Genomic DNA, 19,720 nt, shown 5'->3' with positions numbered 1-19,720 from the left:
CATACCTCTAGGTTGTTGCATCTTCCTCACCATCTCAGTCAATGTTGTAATCTCTAAGGCCATTTTGTTGATAGCATCATTATCCACTACTGTAGCGTTGCGTCTACCTGATATAATCCTTATGTTAAGATATTGGTAGTCATTGTTGGAGATCCTTTTAAGGGTGTCGTAGGCTTCGTTGTAAGACTTGTCCAGTAATATTCCATTGGAAGTGATATCTATTACCATCCTTGTTTGCATGTTAATACCATTATAGAATATCTCCATTTGTGTCCAACGCTGGAAACCATGCATAGGGTATTTGCATAGTAAATCTTTAAATAGCTCCCAAACTTCATATAAATTATCATCCTCCAATTTCTTGAAAGATGTGATGTCGTTCCTCAATCTCATATTCATGTTGGGAGGATTAAAGCGTAGCAAAAACTTTTAGGCAAGATCGTCTCATGATGTTATAGCTCTATGCAACAAAGAGTTAAACCACGCCTTGGTTTTTTTCATGAAGAGAGTAGGGAAACAACTTCAGCTTCAATGCTTTCTCGAGAACCCCTTGTCATACAAAAGAGTTGTACACTTCTATGAATGCTCTAAGGTAAGCTCTAGGATCCTCAGTAATTAAAACACTATATTGCCCCATACACTGCAGCATTTGAAACTTTACAGCTTCAACTCAAAGTGGGCAGCATGGATGGAAAATCTAACGATGCTAGATTTAACCGTCTAAGGTTGACACAACATACTCTCGATTGACATGTTGCGGTCATCAATGTTGTAGCAATTATGCGACATCAGAATATTTTGTAAAGGCGAAACATTAGCCATGTTTGGTTGTTGTTGATGTTGTTGCCTCCTACAATGAATGGTTCGCTCAATTTTTAGATCAAATAGTTCTAAGTCCTCGTCGTTGCTATGTGTCATGCACCAACAATGCTACACTAAAAGGAAAGTACCTATAAAAAGAGAAAAAATAGTGAAAACAAATGCAATACCATTGCTCCCAGGCAACGACACTAAAAACTTGATGATACGAAATTGTTATAGCATTCAACGTAAGTGCATGTGTCGTATATCAAGTAAAAAAGTGAAAACTACAAGAGTTTCGGATGTAGAACCCACAAAGAGCAAGGAATTACAACTTAGAATTGTTGATTATTTGCAAAAGATAAGTTTGGAATGAAATAGTGATAGGTCTATAGGAAAGATAAAAATTCATAATATTAAAGGCAATGAATGCAGTAACAATCAGGAGAGCAAATATATGGACCAGTAAATGTTGTTATCATTTGACAGTTGACAATATGATTATGCTATGGCAATACAATTATGTAACATACAATGATAAACACATTAATCCCCTTTTAAAGATTAAACACTTACCAATGAAAATCAATTTTCACTCATTTCATTAATCAAGCAATTAACAAAGCAATTACAATCGGTATCATACATCTCAAATATGCTTCAACCCACTTTCGTAAATACCAATGTTGTACATAAGTAGCATGCAATCTTAATGATTTCCATTTTTAAAAATAACCAAGATTAACATGCATAAAAATTTCTTTTCTAAAAATATCAAATGAAGTTCAACACATAAAAATATCGTTTCAAGCAAAAATAATAAAACAAACATTTCATCAAACACCTTATTTTTGAATCCAAACAACACCATACAAATTAAAATATTCAAATTAAACAAAGTTTATTCCCTCTTTTAAGTAAAGACACTAAGAAGCTTGAACCCCAAATGGTCACCGCTACTATGATAGTGTTGTTGTTCCAACTGCTGCTGCACTCCTCGACGATTCAAACCTCCATAGCTGGTGGAGGAAAGAAGAAAATAAAATGGAAATGAATAAAGTTTGAAGAAGGTGTGAAAAGTGTGAATGAATGCCTTATTTATAATCTCCAAAGGTCAAAGCATCTACCAATAATAAAAATATAATTTTTCTATATTTTCCAGTCATTTTATAAATGTATTGGACAACTTTCCGATTCCAAAATTTTCTATAACTGTACTGAGTCACCAGTTGTTGCAGCATCGACACAACAATCCAGTATAGCATCAACGCACAACAACGTCTACAACATCAATAATGTTATGGCACGAGCTTACCAAGTTACAGTAAAATATCATAAAATAACCCAAAAGATATAAACTTACTCTTATTGTGCAAACGATGTAAAAAGATCTTAATGTGACCCTAACGATGTTAAAATTCAAGCTTAACCAAAGTAAAGAGATCTTAAAAGATAATTCTTTTGGAGAGTTATCAATTGTGATAGTTCTTATTGCATGGTTGTTTGGTGCTGGAAATGAAGGAAGAGAAGCTGGTGTTTTAAAAAAAAACATGAAGAACCCAATTCAGGTTTTGGCTTTGGTTTCACCAAATCTTTCATCTCCATTTACCATACTTCAAGATATGGGATTTTTCAACTCAGTAATGGTTTAGCTCTAACTCCTCAAATGGGTAAATGTTTTGTTTTTCTCTTTTTATCTCTTCATCATCTTCTTTCATGCATTGGCTAATTGCTGGCTGTTTAGTTTATTTTTTCCTGGATTTAGGGGTTGAATTTGTCCAATACGCGATTGTATAATTTTTTTTTAAGAAATTGATTGATTTATTTAAGTTGTTCTAAAGTTCATGTTTTTTTATGGAGTCTGATTAACGCAGACTAACCCAGTTAAAGTTCACGTGGATTATAGAAAGATAGTGTTTAGGGTGTTAGGCTGATGGGTTTTGCTTTAAATTTTGAAGTTTTTTTTTATCAAGTGAGGCTGTTACTTGAGGAATATATCAGAGTTAGAATTTTTTACTAGAAATTTTAGAAGTGATTGAAGTGTATGTAGATAATGAATATGATTCCTTTTTCAGATGGAATAGCTGGAATTTCTTTGCCTGCAATATCACCGAAGATGTTGTCAGGGAAACAGGTATTGCATCTTTACTTGGTATCGATCTATTCTGACACGACAATTAATGTCATGGTTCGTGTGCCTTTCGAGTTTTTGGTCACTTGTACATTTGGCTAAGATGAAGTCATCAACGAAAAAAACCTTACCTCCACTTGGTGTTAACAGTTGTTTTCGAATGGCTAAATACAATATAGACATAAATAGTTGCTGCGTTGTGTGTCTTCGTAACAATGGCTTGCAAGAAACAATCTTATTTTTGGTAATTGATGTTGCAAGCTACACAAAGGAGCTGTACACTTCATACTCGTCTCAGTTATTTTCTTCCATTACCGATCGGATTGTGAAGTGATATAACATTCCGATACCATTTCGGGTTCCTTTTTTTCTTTCTTGATTAAATTCATTTGAATTACTAACACTATTGACAGCGGATGCACTTATCTCAACTGGCTTGGGTGATTTAGCCATGTGTATGTTAATAAAGGTATTCTTATGTCATATGTAAGATATAGTTAATTTTTTTTAACTTCATGTTTGCCCTATTTGAGCCTTACTGAATCTCATTGAAAGCAGATAATTGCTGGTCTGCCGCCAGTCGAAGTTCAGAGGTGAGTTGAACCGTCTCGCTCCTGAAGAAATTATGACTCCTGCTATCTGGATTCCAGGAACATTGACATATTAGAACTATCGTTTCTAGTTTAATTAGTCCGTAAACAATTCTTAATTGATGTACATAAAAATTGTTCCTCTATATGTCGACTAGCTTGAGGTTCATTATTATGTAATGGTCTATGGCTTGGACTTGGACGTGCAAGCATCGATTTGACACGAGATACAATCATTTTCGATGTAACTAAATGATTCAGTTGGTTGAAGTTCTGATATAATTGTCCAAGTAAACCATTTTTGTACTTTTGTTTCACCATGCAGGGTCAATTGGTCCCTGATCCAAACACGTTTCCATCAGGAATAACGGCTCTTGCTGATTACGTATAGGTGAAATGCCTCAAGCTTGGTATTCATTCCGATGCTGGGTAGGACGAACTTCCCAATACTCTGTTTACCCTGGTTTGCAGGTTTGGGCAGGTCCTTTGTCCGCAATCACTTGATTATTGCTTTGTGGAATAATTCTTGTTCAGTAGCAGCAACTATAACAGCTGAGTGGGAGGACCTTGGTCTTGAATAGCATCAGTGTCTCAATAAGAGATTTTTGGCAGGTGTGGAAAGGTCTTAGATTTAAACTTTACCAAAATATGCAACTACGCACCGTCTACAGGGACAATTAGGGGCCCTTCATATCCTTTAACCCTTGTTAAATAATCAATGTCAATTGGCAACAGCGCAGTATAGCCTCCTATATCATCCCAGGATAGTTTGATTTAATCAATGATTCAGTCTTTGCTTGATTTAAGTTCCAACATACTGCTTATCTTTATTGGTTGTAGCACGAAGATTGTTAGGAATCTGCAGTGGCATCATTCAGTGCTATAGTTGATTCTCATGAATGTGGCATGTACATTTTCACTCCCGGCACGGCAGCTCACTCCTATATTTAGCCTATTCATGAAGGTAGACACATGGAGGTTTGGCCGTTGTTACTAAGAAACCAGATACTACCCAAGTTCCTGCTTCTGGAAGTGTTGTAAATAGTGTCTAGAGCAGCCATAAAATTCTTGCGGAAAAATAAATATATCATGCTTCACTCTAGAATACCGGATACACAAATAAAACTCAATTGGTTTTGATGGAAAGGACCATGAACAAAACCCAAACTCAATGGTAAAAGCAGTAATTATGCAAAATTAATAAAAGATGCCAAGCATGTGCTGCTTATGAGATATCAACTAGCATTCTCAACCATCATGTCTTACAGAAATTATAAAAAGTATCAAAATGACTATTAAACTTTCAAGTAATCAAAACTTTCCTACACATCTCCGTGTTCTTAAAATTAAGCAAACATTTTAAAGAAAAATAAAACATAGAAATTCATCTTAGATTTCATACACCCTAAGGACGAGGAGGAACGGCAACACCAGAACGCGGAGCTTGACCGGGCTGACCCGGCTTTGGCAAGTCATCCTAAAAGATTTAAAATCAAACACACAATCAATGTCAGCTTTCTTAATAATGGAAATTTTCAAGAAACATGAAAACAAAACTATTAGCATTACATGCAAAAGGTAATGAGTAGAGCACAGATTACAGCAATAACAATTATTTCTGTTTGATTAATGAAATTTATGGCTACATGATAAAATCAAGAAGCACTGACACTCAAATTCCTACAATCACACTGAGACAATCAACAATACATGTGTACTTAGAAAATAAACGTCTTGACAAAAGCATTATTCAATACTTTATTATATGAAATATCTTCTACAAATGATGCAAATAATTCAATTCAGGAGTCTGCTAAAATTCTTTACACATACAGATACCTGCCATGTATCATATATACAATACAAAGACATTTTCCATCTTATTATGATCAGCATGCCACAGGAAAAGGCAACTGACAAAGTGATCAGATGGATATTAGATGTGAGGGACCAGTTCATACCTAAAGCACCTCAAATTTCAGCCAAAGGAGCAGACTGGTCCCTAAAGAGATGAAAAGGTAAGGCCCACCAATTACAACTTTTGACGTTGGGGGTTTCTAAGTTTCAGGTGTAGGCCAATTCTTCTTGTTATCCCTATTGATGATCTCCAAGTATAATTTACATTAGTTCCAAGGCATATTTTCCATCCCATAATGATCAATAAGCTACCACAAGAGACTAATAAAACTTATTTAAGTAATATAAATATCATTATAAGACAAAAATTGAATGTGTATGCACAGTTAGGACATGTTAAATTATAATGTTTTAATCACATATTAACCGTCTCTTAGGCATGATATCCATGTTTAAAACACAAACCGACAAAGCTTTTCAATAGCTGAAATTACATTCACAACACTGCACGGTAACAGAATCATTCCTTCAAACATGACATTTATCAAACTTTCATCCTAACGAAACCACGTGATACAAGAAAATAATATGCAATGCATGAACAAGCAGAGTTCATTCACAGCAAAACATAGATCATTGAAATACTCCATATCAGCATACGAGAATCATCAAATTACGAGTAATAAAAGAAACATACCCAGCGTCTGATGAAGCGCTGGGGTGGATCACGGTTCCTCCTGTCAGTGCGGGATCGGACTCTCACAACATGGGAGTGAATCGCACACGAAACACAGTATTGCATCTTCACATACAACTTCGGCAGAGTGTAAGCTACACATAATTAACCAAACAATGACTTCAACATAGGCAATAACACGAGATAGTTGGAACTTAATTGAGACAAACTAAACGAAAATTACAGTCATAGACGCAGGCTTCCTTAACATCCCTCACAGCATCTTGTTCCACAATGTTTCTCACAAGAAACCTCTTGATCGACTTATCCTTTTATATTCCAAACAATGAAAAACAAACTGAAAAGAAAAAAAAACTTCAGCATAAATTAAAAAAGAAAAATACCAAGCCTGGGCTAAGAAAATTATAGATGAAAATTACCTTGGGACAGCATTTGCCACAGTTAGAGCAGCGGATGAATTTAGCATGCCACCATTCCTACGTTTGAAAGTCTACAAGACAATAAAGAAACAATCAGAGCGATAAAATTTATGAAAAAGACCAAGTTTTAATAAAGAACCAGAGTCCAAATTGGAGATCAAATGAAGATCTAATCTAACCATTATTAGAGGAAGAAGTGTTGATTATGGAGGCTCTTCGCTTCCGCCGGCTAAATAACTAGGCTTTGGCTTTTGAGAAAACTGGGAAAAAAATTATGCGTTTATACTTGGGCGAGTGTAGTGCAGCGAAACCCTAAACTTTTTGGTAACAGTTAGACACACCTATATATTATTTGGGTAAACTACTTATATGGTCACCACATATTATATAGTTTCTGTTTTAATCAACTAACTTTTTTTTAGATCTTATCTAATATTATATTTTGATTCTGTTTTTGTTACTTGTTAAAAATTAAAAATAATATTGATATGATATTTTTATTATTTATCAATACTGACTTAAAATTAACTTATGGTAATACGTCACCGTTAATGTTTTAATAATGGGTGACCAAAATATAATTAAAACGTGATGAAGGTGTGATTTAAAAAAATAATAGTTGAGTAACTAAAACAGAAATAAAGTAATAGATGGATGATTAAATACGTAATGTTTCCTAATTTTTTACATAATAATTATATAAAATATTCCCGACCGCTCTCCACCATCTTCACACATCCTATCCAGCTATCTTCTCTCCATCCTCTTGGTTTCAAGTTTCCGATACACCAGGAAATTAAGGTAATTTTTTAAACCCTTAAATTCACATTTGTTTCCACTGTAGTCATCCGATTTTGAGTTATCTGCTCTCTGCATCTGTATTACTTTGTTATTTCAATCTTTTTGAACTGGATTATTTGCTTGCTTGCTCCTATAAAACATCTCTATCAAATATGTTTATGTTGTTATTATCGCTCTTATTCGTCTCCAGCCGCAGAAAAAAGCCATCAAATAATAAACATGGTGGTTGCAACCTTATTGTCTCCATGCAATTCGACTTTAGTCCGTGGTTTTTTGGGCGTTAGAGTCAGGGTTCTGAATCAACATGCCAATGGATGTTTTCATGTTTATCAGATCAAAAGGTTATCTCGTAGGTTTGTTGTGTTTAATGCAACTGAGGGTTCAGCCGAGTCCGGCAAATCCGAAGAAAGTAAGCCTTCGTGGGCGAGGCCGGATTCGGACGAGCCACCTCCTTGGGCTCAAGATGAAGGAGGGAAGGGTTCCGCTGCACAGCAGGGTCTTGAGGTTCCCTTCTTTGTTTACTTACTTGCCTCGGCGATAACCGCCATTGCCGCAGTATGCTTCGTGTTCTTATAGTATAGAATGTTTTTGAGACACTTGAAATTAAGATGGCTCAACTCTTTTTTCCTCTTCATGCTGCAGATTGGTTCTATTTTCGAGTATATTAACCAAAGGCCCGTGTTTGGAGTTTTGAACTCCAACAGCGTTTTCTATGCTCCCTTGCTTGGTTTCTTTGCATTTACCGGAATCCCCACTTCGGTGAGTTTTACTACATCATTTGAGATCAATGTTTTGAATGCGGAATTGAGACACTTGAAATTAAGATGGCTCAACTCTTTTTTTCCTCTTGCATGCTGCAGATTGGTTCTATTTTCGAGATATTAACCAAAGGCCCGTGTTGGAGTTTGAACTCCAACAGCGTTTTCTATGCTCCCTTGCTTGGTTTCTTTGCATTTACCGGAATCCCCACTTCGGTGAGTTTTACTACATCATTTGAGATCAATGTTTTGAATGCGGAATTGTAATGACCTGAATTCGAATATTCAGGCGTTTCTTTGGTTCAAATCTATTCAAGTTGCTAACAAGGAAGCTGAGGAACAAGACAGGAGGGATGGTTTTTTGTAAAGTCAGATGGCACTAATTGCCATTGCCACTGTAATCTATTCACCATGTAAACTATTCTCTCTGGAAATTGAGTGTCTTCAACGAATGTAACCGAATAAACCACCTCATCCATAGACAGCCACGTGAGACCGAAACTCTCTTTTAACTCTTAACAATGGCTATTACATGCTGAAACTCTTAAAACTGGCTACCCTTGATTGTTTGTCCGAATTGCCAATTCCCCAGGACCACGTTGTAGCTTGTAAGAGTCTTGCCATCGCTTGGGTGACTCGGAATGGCAGGGTTTGGCCGTCGAGGTAGGTGTTTCTCTGCCAGTTTTGGCCCCAGTTCCTTGACGTTGTTTGCCATCCCGTTTTAGAGCCCTTGATTGACATCTCCGAAACCACCGACGTTTGTGATTAGGATCAAGTTGAAGTAAGAGTGGCCATTGATTGTGAACATGATGCCTCCTTTCTGCATGCAGAGGACTCTGTTTTTTTAATCACCTAAATATACTATTGAGATGAGCTCAATCAATGTTTTCCTAGACAATATAGCTAGTTTTAATTAAACTTTACCTTCTGAACGAAATGACCAAATAGGCACAATTCCGGCACGATATCGAGCTATTTGTAAGAAGGTAGGCTCGGCCATGTCAAAGTGTCGGAGAGGAGGATTGCTCCACCCACCATTGTCAGTAATTCAAAGCAGTAATGGTTCCGGGAGGCACCATTTTGGGTCACAATCACACCTCATTTCATAACAAGAACCGCAGCACAAGCCATTGTTGAACAATGCGGTGCTAAGTGCAGCTGTGTTAGTCCCGTAGCCTAGGCTATACAAGTTGCCATATCCGCAAGCACCTCCTGAAAATAGTAGCAAACCCGATAAACGCTCAGCGCAAGTAAACTTAAATGCCATATCAAACCATTTAAACTTACCCATCGCACCAGATGAATAGCCGCCGCCATAGAACGTAGCATAGCCACTGGCCACCTTGCCATCCTCCATAGTTGTCGAGACTTTCGTCATCTTCATTAACTTCATTTAATAGCTCTCTTGATTCAACGGAGAAGCAGATTCCTCCACCGCCACCTCCGTCTCTATCTCTTGCAGCAAAGGTAGCAATCAAATAATGTCCACCTGCAGCTATACGTATCGGCTAGCTGGTAATCTATGTTAGTTTGCTAAAGTTGATAATTTGACTACATTTTAAATAGATTTTAAGGGTATATTTTGTTCCTGTTAAAGCTATGTGCGTTGGTATTCACGTGTACTAGGCTAAGTGAGCTGGCAGCTACTTTAGGCGGTTAGGTGGTTAGCAGTCTGTTCAGTCAATGTACTCATTGTTGATATATGATAGTACAAAGGTCTTCTTGATACTATTTTCTAAACTTTCCAATATGGTATCTTTTGCTTTGAATCTTGGGATCTTTTAGTTTTCGCTGCCTTCGTTCTTGTTGTGGTTCTTGGTTGGTTGGTTACTTTGCTCAAATGGATACTTCTGTTGGCAACGCGAAAGGCTTCACTAACAAACGAGTTAATGTTGTGCTTGACGAGATGAGCTTCTTGCTTTGGAAGCAACAGATCTTGTTAACGATTTGAAGTCTTCATCTTGAACGATTGTTGATTGGAACTATGCAACCTCTATCTAGGGCTGAGCAACGAAATCAAGAAAATCGAAAAACGACACGAATTGAGTAAAATTCAGTTCGGATTCAGTTCGGTTTAAAGTCTCAATTATTTTGATTCGGTTCGGTTCGGGTTTTTCATATGGAACCCATTTGTTCCATATTGAACCGAATAGGCAATTTTTTTTTAAAAAAATATAGTTTCAAGTGATTTTTCATTAAAAAACCGAAAAATCGAATCGAACCGAACCGAAAAATCCAAACCGTTAAAAAAACCGAACCGAACGGAAAAAACCGGTTTCGATTTTTTAACCATTCGGGTTCAGTTTAAATTTTGAAAAACCGTTTATTTCGGTTCGGTTCAATTTTTGGTAAAAAAACCGAACCGAACCGAATACACCCCTACCCTACCGACGACGGTTACTGCTAATGATGGTGAAGAATGACCAAATGATGCGTACGAGGACTTTTTGGCGTACGAGGACTTTCTGGCGTAAGATAGCGCGTTGGCTTCATGATTATTATCACGATAAGTCCACAACTTCTTCCTCAATTTATGGGACTGGAGATTATGGCGGCGGTTTGGAAGATAGTCCTACAATTCTTTGTCAACCGATCCACGAAGGCAGTGATGAGCTTGCACTACAAGCTCCAGTCGCTTAAAAAGGGCAACGACAGCATGAGAGTCTATCTAACGTGTGTAAAAGAGGTTTGTGATGCTCTCTCGTCTTTTGGGAGTCTGGATTCTCTTAATGTTCATCTCGTAAGTATTCTGAAAGGGTTGCCCAGGGAGTACTAACCATTTGTTGCTGTTATCACTACTATGAAGGAGACGTGTGATGATTGGAGGAGATGAGCGTGGAGATGTAGGAGAAATCGGGGTAGACGATAATGGAGATGCATTAGAAATTGGGGCAAATGGAAATCGAGGGTTAGGGATTGAGACAGGAGAAGGGATTAAAAAAGGGGAATTGGGGATTGAAGATCGGGAAGGGAAAATGAGGAACTTACCTGTGGTGTTGAAGTGGATCAGGGGAGTCTTCAGCCCAGAACCAATGAGCAGCCCACGTCAGAGAGCCCAAGTACCTGCAGAAGAACTGAAAAGAATATTAATCAGTTATAATTGTTACAAAGACAAGCCAGCTGTCACTTTGCTATTTACGTTTTTACCCGTGTAACTAAATAAGACCTGACTTGAGGCATTTTCTTCCTCATGCAACGAATGAATGACTACTTTCTTCTCTAAATTCTCTCATTCTTTTCTCGTATCTTTCTCTATTTCTCTCATTCCATAACAAATTGGTATCGAGAGCCTCGGTTCTGGCAAGCAGTGGGCATGACAAAGAAGAATCAAAACATGAATGAAGCTGATCTATCAAACCTGCAGAAACAGATGGAGGATTTAACAGCATTAGTGAAGCAAGGACGGGACGAGACTAATCCACCTAAGTGGTGGGAAGTGCAGGAAAACAGAATCACAGCAATGGAATCAAGAATGGTTACTAATCAAGGCTATGTTGAAGAGTTGTTAAAGATTTTAACAGGCAGAACAGGTGAGCAGGAAAATGTTGCTGGTGAACAGGTACAAACTCCTAATGCTTCTAAAAATGGAGAAAAAAGTCCTGTTTTGGTGACTGTGGTAAAAGATAAATCCAGATTCACTTATAAACCGGATGATCCTGGGATATTAAAAGCAAAACCTGATGATTGTATGGTCTTAAAAAATGGGAATCAGTTAGGTGAAAATAGTGAATCTAGACCTAATTTGTTGGGGTCTGAAACAGAAAGAAAAGGTCCAGGAAGTTCTTTTAATAGTTCAGGGTCTATGTGGCATAGGCCTAAAATTGATTTGCCATTTTTTGAAGGGGTTAATCCTAGGGGGTGGCTTCAAAAATGTCTTAAATATTTCTCTCTGTGTAATGTTCCTAATGAGCAGAGGGTAGAAGTAGCCACTATATACCTAACTGGGAAAGCAGAGGTTTGGTTTGATGGGTATATTATGCAGAAACACCATGTTACTTGGCATGAATTTGAAGCAGATCTTTGTCATAGATTTAGTGACAAGTCTTTTTCTGATATAGTAGAAGAATTTACTAAGCTGACTCAGAAAGGGACTGTTGAGGCTTACCATGAAAAATTTGAAGAGTTGCAACCTTATATGTTATTACAAAATCCTACACTAAATGAGGATTTCTTTGTATCACTCTTCATCAGTGGACTCAGGGAGGATATTAAACACAGGGTGAAGGCTTTAGATCCTAAACATTTGCCTGAAGCATGCATACATGCTAAACTTTATGAATTATCTGTTGACTTTGAAAACAAAAGATGGAGACCTTCTTTTAAAAACCCACCCTACCTAAACCCCACTACTAATTCTAAACCAGCTTCACTGCCAGTAATTACCAAGAGCACAACAGTCATAAATCCTAAACAAAATCTTCTGGATTACAGGAGACAAAATAATCTTTGTTTCAAGTGTGGAGAGAAGTTTATTCCAGGGCATCAGTGTAAGTCAAGGAATTTAAATATGATGATTGAAAAAGACTCTACTGTTTCAACTGAAACTGTTCCTATGGATTCAGATCATCAAATGATGCAGAAAGAAGAGAGTTTGGAAATCTCTATGAATGCTATTACTGGCTGTATTAGTCATAATACTCTAAGGATTCAAGGAACAATTCAAGGCAGACCACTCAGTATTTTGATTGACAGTGGGAGTACTCACAGTTTCCTGACTCCACAGTGGGCTGATGCGGGTATACATGTACTTACACCTTATCCTTTGGCCATTATAGTAGCCAATGGACAACAACTTCATAGTTCAGCAAGGTGTAATAAGGTGGAGTGGCAAATGCAAGGGCATTCCTTTGTACATGATTTCAGACTCTTGAAACTAGGTGGCAGTGATATGGTGTTGGGGGTAGATTGGATGAAAATATTTAGTCCTATCTTGATGGATTTTAATCAAATGAAACTGAGTTTTCAACATCAAGGGCAAGAAATTATTATACAGGGGCAGCAACCATAAAATTTTTTGCAGTAAATTTCAGGGGCTACTCTACTAAAAATGAAAGCTTCAGACTCATCTATTTTGGGACATGTGGTTTTGTTGACTATGTCTGAAGAAGCAAAACCTATTCCAGGTATCAATCTATTTTTTCTGAACCTACTGGGTTACCACCTCAAAGGACTCATGATCATGCTATTCCTCTAAAGCCTGATTCTACTCCTATTAATTTGAGACCTTACAGATTTCCACACAATCAGAAAGAGGAAGTAGATTGCTAGTATGCTTTCACATTCTATTATTCAGACTAGTAGGAGTCCATTTGCTTCTCCATGTCTTCTTATTAAAAAGAATGATGGTACTTGGTGATTCTGTGTAGATTACAGGAAATTAAATAGCTTAACTATCAAAGATAAATTTCCTATTCATGTGGTTGAAGACTTATTAGATGAATTACATGGAGCAGTTTATTTCTCAAAGATTGATCTAAGATCTGGGTATTGGCAAATCAGAATTAAGTCTGAAGACATATATAAAACAACATTCAGAACTCATCAAGGCCATTATGAATTTAAGGTAATGCCTTTTGGGCTTACTAATGCCCCAGCTACATTTCAAGCCTTAATGAATGAATTATTTAGTTCATTCCTTCGAAAATTTGTCTTGGTGTTTTTTGATGATATACTAGTCTATAGTACTTCTATGAATGATCATGTTACTCATTTACAACTGGTTTTAGAAGTACTAAAAAAGAATCAGCTATTTGCCAAGCTATCCAAATGCTTCTTTGGACAAACTCAAGTTGAATACTTGGGGCACATTATTTCAGCTGCTGGAGTATCTACAGATCCTAAGAAGATAGAAGATATGAGGAATTGGCCTGTACCTAAATCTTTAAAGTCTTTGCGTGGATTTTTGGGATTAACAGGTTATTACAGAAGATTTATCAAGAATTATGGGTCAATCAGCAAGCCTCTGACTCAGATGCTTAAAAAAGACAATTTTAAGTGGACTGAGGCAGCTTTGAATGCTTTTGAAGAATTGAAGAAGGCTATGTGTGTTGCTCCTGTTTTAGCCTTACCAGATTTTGGTAAGGGTTTTTATTTAGAAACAGATGCCAGTTCAGGGGGCATTGGTGCAGTTTTATCTCAAGAAGGCAGGCCTATTGCCTATTTAAGTAAGGCTCTAAGTCATAGACATACAACACTCTTTATTTATGAAAGAGAGTATCTTGCTATACTTTTGGCAGTTTCTAAGTGGGGCATTATTTGGAGAGTAAATCTTTTGTGATTAAAACAGATCATGAACCACTAAAATATCTGTTGGAACAAAAGTTGACTATTGCCATTCAGAAGAAAGGATTAACTAAGTTAATGGGGTTGGATTACAGTATTCAGTACAGAAAGGCAAATCAAATGTTGTTGCTGATGCCTTATCTAGGCAGTGGGAAGATCAAGGTCAGTTTCTTGCTATGGGTACTACCCTACTCATTCCTAGTTGGGTTCAGGATGTGAAGGAAGTTATAAGAAAGATGATATAGCTATGCAATGGATTTCAATTTTATCTGTTAATCCTAATGCTGATATTAAGTGGAAGTATTCAAGAGGTATCCTTAGATATAAGGATAGAGTCTATATTGGGGCTGCGGGGTCTCTTAGATTACAGATACTTCAGACACTACATGATTCACCTTATGGTGGTCATTCTGGAAGTCAGGCTACCTACCAAAGAATTAGGTCTTACTTTTATTGGCCTAGGTTGAAAGCCATGGTAGCTACCTATGTAAGAGCCTGTACAGTTTGTCAACAGACCAAGGTAGAGCATGTGACCAAACCTGGACTATTACAGCCTCTACCTATTCCTCAACAGGCTTGGGAAGTAATTACTATGGACTTTATTGAGGGTTTGCCTACATCATTGGGGAAGAATTGTATTTTTGTAGTGGTTGACAAATTTACTAAATATAGCCATTTTTTGGCATTAGCACATCCTTATACAGTAGCTGGGGTGGCTAAATTATACCTAGATCAGATCTATAAGCTTCATGGCCAACCTAAGATGGCCATTTCAGACATGGATAAGACTTTCACTAGCCTCTTTTGGAAAGAGCTAATGAAGCAGTTCGGGACTCAGACTCTATTTAGCATTGCTTACCATCCTGAAACTGATGGACAGACAGAAATAGTAAACCAATGCTTAGAGAAATATCTAAGAGGTCTTTTTTTTTTTCAACCTAAGCAGTGGGCTAAGTAGTTGTCTCATGTTGAATGGTGGTATAATACCACCTACCATACTGCTCTAAAAATGACACCTTTTGAAGTTCTATATGGCTATAAGCCACCTACAATGGTCTGGCAGACAGACAGTCCAGTGCAAGCAATATCAAAGTTAATGCAGAGTAGAGAAGACATCAGGCAGTTGGTTAAGTTTCAGTTAGAACAGGCTCGTAATAGGATGAAACAACAGGCAGACAAAAACAGAACAGACAGAACCTTTCAAGTGGGAGATTCAGTTTACCTGAAATTACAGCCGTACAGGCAGACTTCCCTTTCCCTGCGAAGGAATTTAAAGTTAGCAGCAAGATTTTATGGCCCTTACAGAGTTATGGAAATAATTGGAGAGGTGGCTTACAAACTGGATTTACATGCGACCTCACGTCTAAACCCAGTTTTTCACGTGAGTCTTCTGAAGAAACACGTGGTAACTCAATCGTTTCTTCAACGGAACCTCCTGCCATAGACAAAGAGGGTCATATTCGAATGGAACCTTATAAGGTTATGGGTAGAAAAATAATAAATCGACATAACAAACCTGTAACACAGCTGTTAGTGCGATGGAAAAACCTTGATGAATCCAATGATACGTGGGAGGATTATACTGTCCTCAGAGGTCAGTTTCCAGGCTTTGATCCTTGGGACAATGATCGTTTCCAGCGGTGGGTACTGTGATGATTGGAGGAGATGAGCGTGGAGATGTAGGAGAAATCGGGAGACGATAATGGAGATGCATTAGAAATTGGGGCAAATGGAAATCGAGGGTTAGGGATTGAGATAGGATAAGGGATTAAAAAAGGGGAATTGGGGATTGAAGATTGGGAAGGGGAAATGAGGAACTTACCTGTGCGTGTTGAAGTGGATCAGGGGAGTCTTCAGCCCAGAACCAATGAGCAGCCCACGTCAGAGAGCCCAAGTACCTGCAGAAGAACTGAAAAGAATATTAATCAGTTATAATTGTTACAAAGACAAGCCAGCTGGCACTTTGCTATTTACGTTTTTACCCGTGTAACTAAATAAGACCTACTTGAGGCATTTTCTTCCTCATGCAACGAATGAATGACTACTTTCTTATCTAAATTCTCTCCTTCTTTTCTCGTATCTTTCTCTATTTCTCTCATTCCATAACAAGACGCTCTCACTGGAAGACATTTATACAATGCTTGTTGATGTCCAAACCCAACTGGCAGGGTTTGATGATCAGTTGGACTCTTTGCCAATAAGCGCCAATCTTACTCATAGAGATGTTGAGCGCTCGAATACTACTTTTGGAAGGAACGATCACAAGGTGTCTTGGCCTTCGACTACTCAAGATTCTAGGATTGCTGGTAGAGGGTGTGGATGTCCTCTGGTACAGTTTCAGCTTTGCGAGAAGATAGGTCATCTAGTTGACTGGTGCTAGTATCAATATGATGAAGATTTTTCATGTGTTCTTTCCAACAATCGGGAAAGCTACAAAAATCAGTCACCAACTACTCATTATTCTGTATCAGATAACAATACTGCTGGGTGTGATTGTTGCTCCAAAAAAGAGTTGGAGCACCGGTGATATCTCAACCACAAGAAAATGTCACGTCAACGGGTGTTGATCACTAGGCAATAGATTCTGGGGCTACGCACTATATTACCTTATATATTTCTAACATCACTGATCTTTCTGAATTTCAAGGCCCAGGTAAGCTTACAATTGGTAATGGTGAGTCACTTTCTATTGATATGGTTGGTCGGTTGGTGTTGTCATCATCTTCACGTGTTATCTTTCTCACACTACAGGAAAATGGTTTTTTAGTGGCATGTTTTTTTTATATAGTGGTGTTTTTATGCGTCGCTAAAAACTCTTGTGGCGCAAAAAAATACGTTGCAAAAAACGCCGCTAAAGGATAAGCTTTTTAGCAGTGTTTATTTTATAAAACACCACTAAAGGTCATGATTTTAGCGGCGTTTTTTTACAAATGCCGCTAACAGGTTATGATCATTAGCGGCGTTTTAAATGCCGCTATTTATCTTATCTTTAGTGGGTGGCGTTTTCAAAGTAAAACACCGCTATTGATTACGTATATAGTGGCTTTTTTATATAAGCGCTGTAAAAGATCTTGAACTTCAGTGGTGTTTTGTTTTACAAACGTCTGTATTGATTATGTATTTAGTGCGTTTTATTATACAAATGTCGCTAATTAAAACCAAATTTTCAGATGTTGTTTTCTTCTCTTTTATTATCTAAATTTAAAATTTTAACATGTATCATTATCCAATAAACTTGAAGAAAGTAACAACAAACTTGAAATCCATAATAATAAATCAAAGTTTACATTAAAGTGAAATATAATGTAGTTCAACCTTGTTAACTAGAAAAAACAAAGCATATATCTAAAATAACACCTAAGATGGTAGACTCTGGGGTTGATTTTGTCGTATCATATGCATCATAGCTTGAAGTTGATTTTGAAAGTCTTCATGTTTTTATGATATGATGTTTCTCTATCTGCTTCACTCTCTTCAGTTTCGGCTTTCATTTGAGCAAATTTTTCATCCATTTGAGCCAACTGTTGTTTTAAACGACTAACTTCTAATTGGAAATACTGGTTGTGTGATGACATGTACTGAGATGAATTGGATCCAAAATATTTGGTTGGGGTAACAAATGATCATTGAAAGTGAGCCCGACCATATCTGTCAAGACCTAAAACTTTATTAATAACTTGATTTTCAATTTCATCTGCATTGACAATACCATGACTTGAAGTCGTAGATTCATACTCTGCCATTTTATCCTTCAATTTTTCCTAATAATCAATTCAATCATTATTTAAAATAAAAATGTCATACTATAGATATAAATATAACATAATTCAAATTTTGTGTCAAATAAATGTATCATAATTTCTGCAGCTTCATCAGTCATAGGAAGTGTCATCCTTTTTTATATATGTCATGTCGAAGAGCTTTATTCGTCCAACTTTAGTACCAGACGCATTTTCCTACAATGTAGAATAAAAATTAAGTCTTGCAAAAAATTAATTAATAATATAAATAATTTTCGTTACTATGTGCTACTAACTTTAAATCACTATGTGAATAATCAATAATATCTCATCATTAGTTATACAAGTAAAGCTCTTCGATCCAGATGTGTGAGTAAACTTTTGTTGTTGTCTTCTAGTAACACCAACATGCTCTCGGTCCTACAATTTAAAATTTGTACGTATAAAGTCAATATTATAATGATGTAATAGTATTTTTTAAAAAATACATCATACCTCTCATTTCTTTAAACTCCAAAACCTGATTGCATCTTCCCATTGATACCTGAGCATTCCAGGTGGGACAATTTGCAGCTTCTCTTCAAGGCCGAGATGATTCTTGAAATATTTATTTTTTAAAGAACTCATGTGGTCTCTCCATTTCTTCACTAACGCTTGTTTTATATAATTGTCTGAGACCTCTAAAGAAAATTTCTCCTACAAATAACATAAGTGTTCAAAGAAAATATAAATTACTATTGAAGTATAATGGATTATATATTATAATTACATTATTACCTTAACAAAATCAACAATATGATTTTTGCTACTGTTTGGCGTTTCACGCCATGACTCATAATTGATCAGTAAAAGATTGCATTACGTGTAATCATGCCTAAGTAACCAGATAAAAGACGTTCTTCTGGGCCAATAGGTTGATCGACATCATTTTTTGAAACTTTCACACGGTTCCCAGGAGGAAGTTGGTATAATTACTTCAACGTTGTACGACCTCTAGTCTTGCGCCTTCGACCATTTTCAACTATATAAGAATTCAATGTAAGTTTTGAAAATCAACCATCAATTAAATAAAGTGTCGAACATTACCTTCAATTTCTACAGCTTCTTCAACAATATTCGGAATTTCTAAAGATCCAACACCAGTCGATTCCTCATTATTTGTTTCTTCCTCATCTTGAGAATCTCAAACAATCCACAAATCACTTAATTTTCTCATGAGCACAATATCTGCGATAAACAAACAACAATTTTAGTGAAAATTAATGACCTGACCTGACAACCACGATCATCATGGATAGAAGCAAAAGAAAAAAGAAAAATTAATGACAAAAAGGAAAAAAGAAGGAGAAAGTAAAAGAAAAGGAAAAAAGAATATTAAAGTGGGCAAATTTTGCTTCTTTGGCATAGAAACAAGCAATTTGTTGTTCTTCGAAGTGTAGTGTTTGAGTTATTTCTATTGGTGTAATACTATAGTCCCCTATGCTGGCTATGCAAACAAAAAAAGTTGTCTTTCTTCCATTTACCAACATATATGCTAATTCTAATTAACCATGTTATTGATAAAGCATGAGTATTGTGAATCAATGCGGCGCGAAGACAAATCAATCTGGACTTTTAATTATTCTATTGTTTAGCTTAACTTAC

The 19,720-nt window shown here is 36.7% G+C and overlaps 2 protein-coding genes, 2 non-coding genes and 1 pseudogene across 5 annotated transcripts; 3 read left to right on the top strand and 2 right to left on the bottom strand.

Moving 5' to 3' along the window:
* The first annotated feature begins 283 nt into the window (after window positions 1–283).
* On the top strand, window positions 284–390 carry LOC120123547. The gene has a single exon (XR_005516204.1). It is a non-coding gene; the product is annotated as a small nucleolar RNA R71 (small nucleolar RNA).
* Window positions 391–2,210: 1,820 nt separating this feature from the next.
* Window positions 2,211–4,103, top strand: LOC120123537 (annotated as a pseudogene).
* A 632-nt stretch (window positions 4,104–4,735) lies between these two features.
* Window positions 4,736–7,371, bottom strand: LOC120123536 (40S ribosomal protein S26-3-like). The gene is made up of 5 exons (XM_039142396.1): window positions 7,285–7,371; window positions 6,496–6,552; window positions 6,300–6,384; window positions 6,077–6,210; window positions 4,736–4,999 (listed from the first exon to the last, which is right to left on the bottom strand). Exons 1-5 carry the CDS (start codon window positions 7,369–7,371, stop codon window positions 4,928–4,930), a joined length of 435 nt encoding a protein of 144 aa, XP_038998327.1. The 3' UTR covers window positions 4,736–4,927.
* LOC120123548 lies at window positions 5,391–5,492 on the bottom strand. The gene has a single exon (XR_005516205.1). It is a non-coding gene; the product is annotated as a small nucleolar RNA snoR99 (small nucleolar RNA).
* LOC120123468 lies at window positions 7,229–8,506 on the top strand. 2 transcript variants are annotated; one of them, XM_039142353.1, is made up of 4 exons: window positions 7,229–7,296; window positions 7,487–7,851; window positions 7,939–8,055; window positions 8,344–8,506. In XM_039142353.1, the coding sequence occupies exons 2-4, from the start codon at window positions 7,516–7,518 to the stop codon at window positions 8,419–8,421; spliced, it is 531 nt and encodes a 176-aa protein (XP_038998284.1). In that variant the 5' UTR covers window positions 7,229–7,296; window positions 7,487–7,515; the 3' UTR covers window positions 8,422–8,506. The 2 variants fall into 2 exon arrangements, with proteins under 2 accessions (XP_038998284.1, XP_038998285.1); XM_039142354.1 differs by having other exon boundaries at window positions 7,238–7,296; window positions 7,493–7,851.
* Window positions 8,507–19,720: the final 11,214 nt, after the last annotated feature.

This window comes from Hibiscus syriacus, unplaced genomic scaffold, assembly GCF_006381635.1.
Source record: "Hibiscus syriacus cultivar Baekdansim isolate YM2019G1 unplaced genomic scaffold, ASM638163v2 tig00110393_pilon, whole genome shotgun sequence".
In the NCBI taxonomy this organism is placed as follows: Eukaryota; Viridiplantae; Streptophyta; class Magnoliopsida; order Malvales; family Malvaceae; genus Hibiscus; species Hibiscus syriacus.
This window is presented reverse-complemented; position numbering and strand designations above follow the sequence as displayed.

Bases quoted from the DNA above. Each gene is read 5' to 3' on its own strand.
- LOC120123536 (XM_039142396.1), bottom strand. From the start codon at position 7,371: ATGCAGAGAGCAGATAACTCAAAATCGGATGACTACAGTGGAAACAAA. The intron at 6,553-7,284 runs GTGTATCGGAAA...TTTCAAACGTAG, and splicing joins AAAATTACCTTAATTTCCTG to GAATGGTGGCATGCTAAATT. The intron at 6,211-6,299 runs GTAATTTTCGTT...AATTATGTGTAG, and splicing joins GGAAGCCTGCGTCTATGACT to CTTACACTCTGCCGAAGTTG.
- LOC120123468 (XM_039142353.1), top strand. From the start codon at position 7,516: ATGGTGGTTGCAACCTTATTGTCTCCATGCAATTCGACTTTAGTCCGT. The intron at 7,852-7,938 runs GTATGCTTCGTG...TTCATGCTGCAG, and splicing joins CGATAACCGCCATTGCCGCA to ATTGGTTCTATTTTCGAGTA. The intron at 8,056-8,343 runs GTGAGTTTTACT...TCGAATATTCAG, and splicing joins TTACCGGAATCCCCACTTCG to GCGTTTCTTTGGTTCAAATC.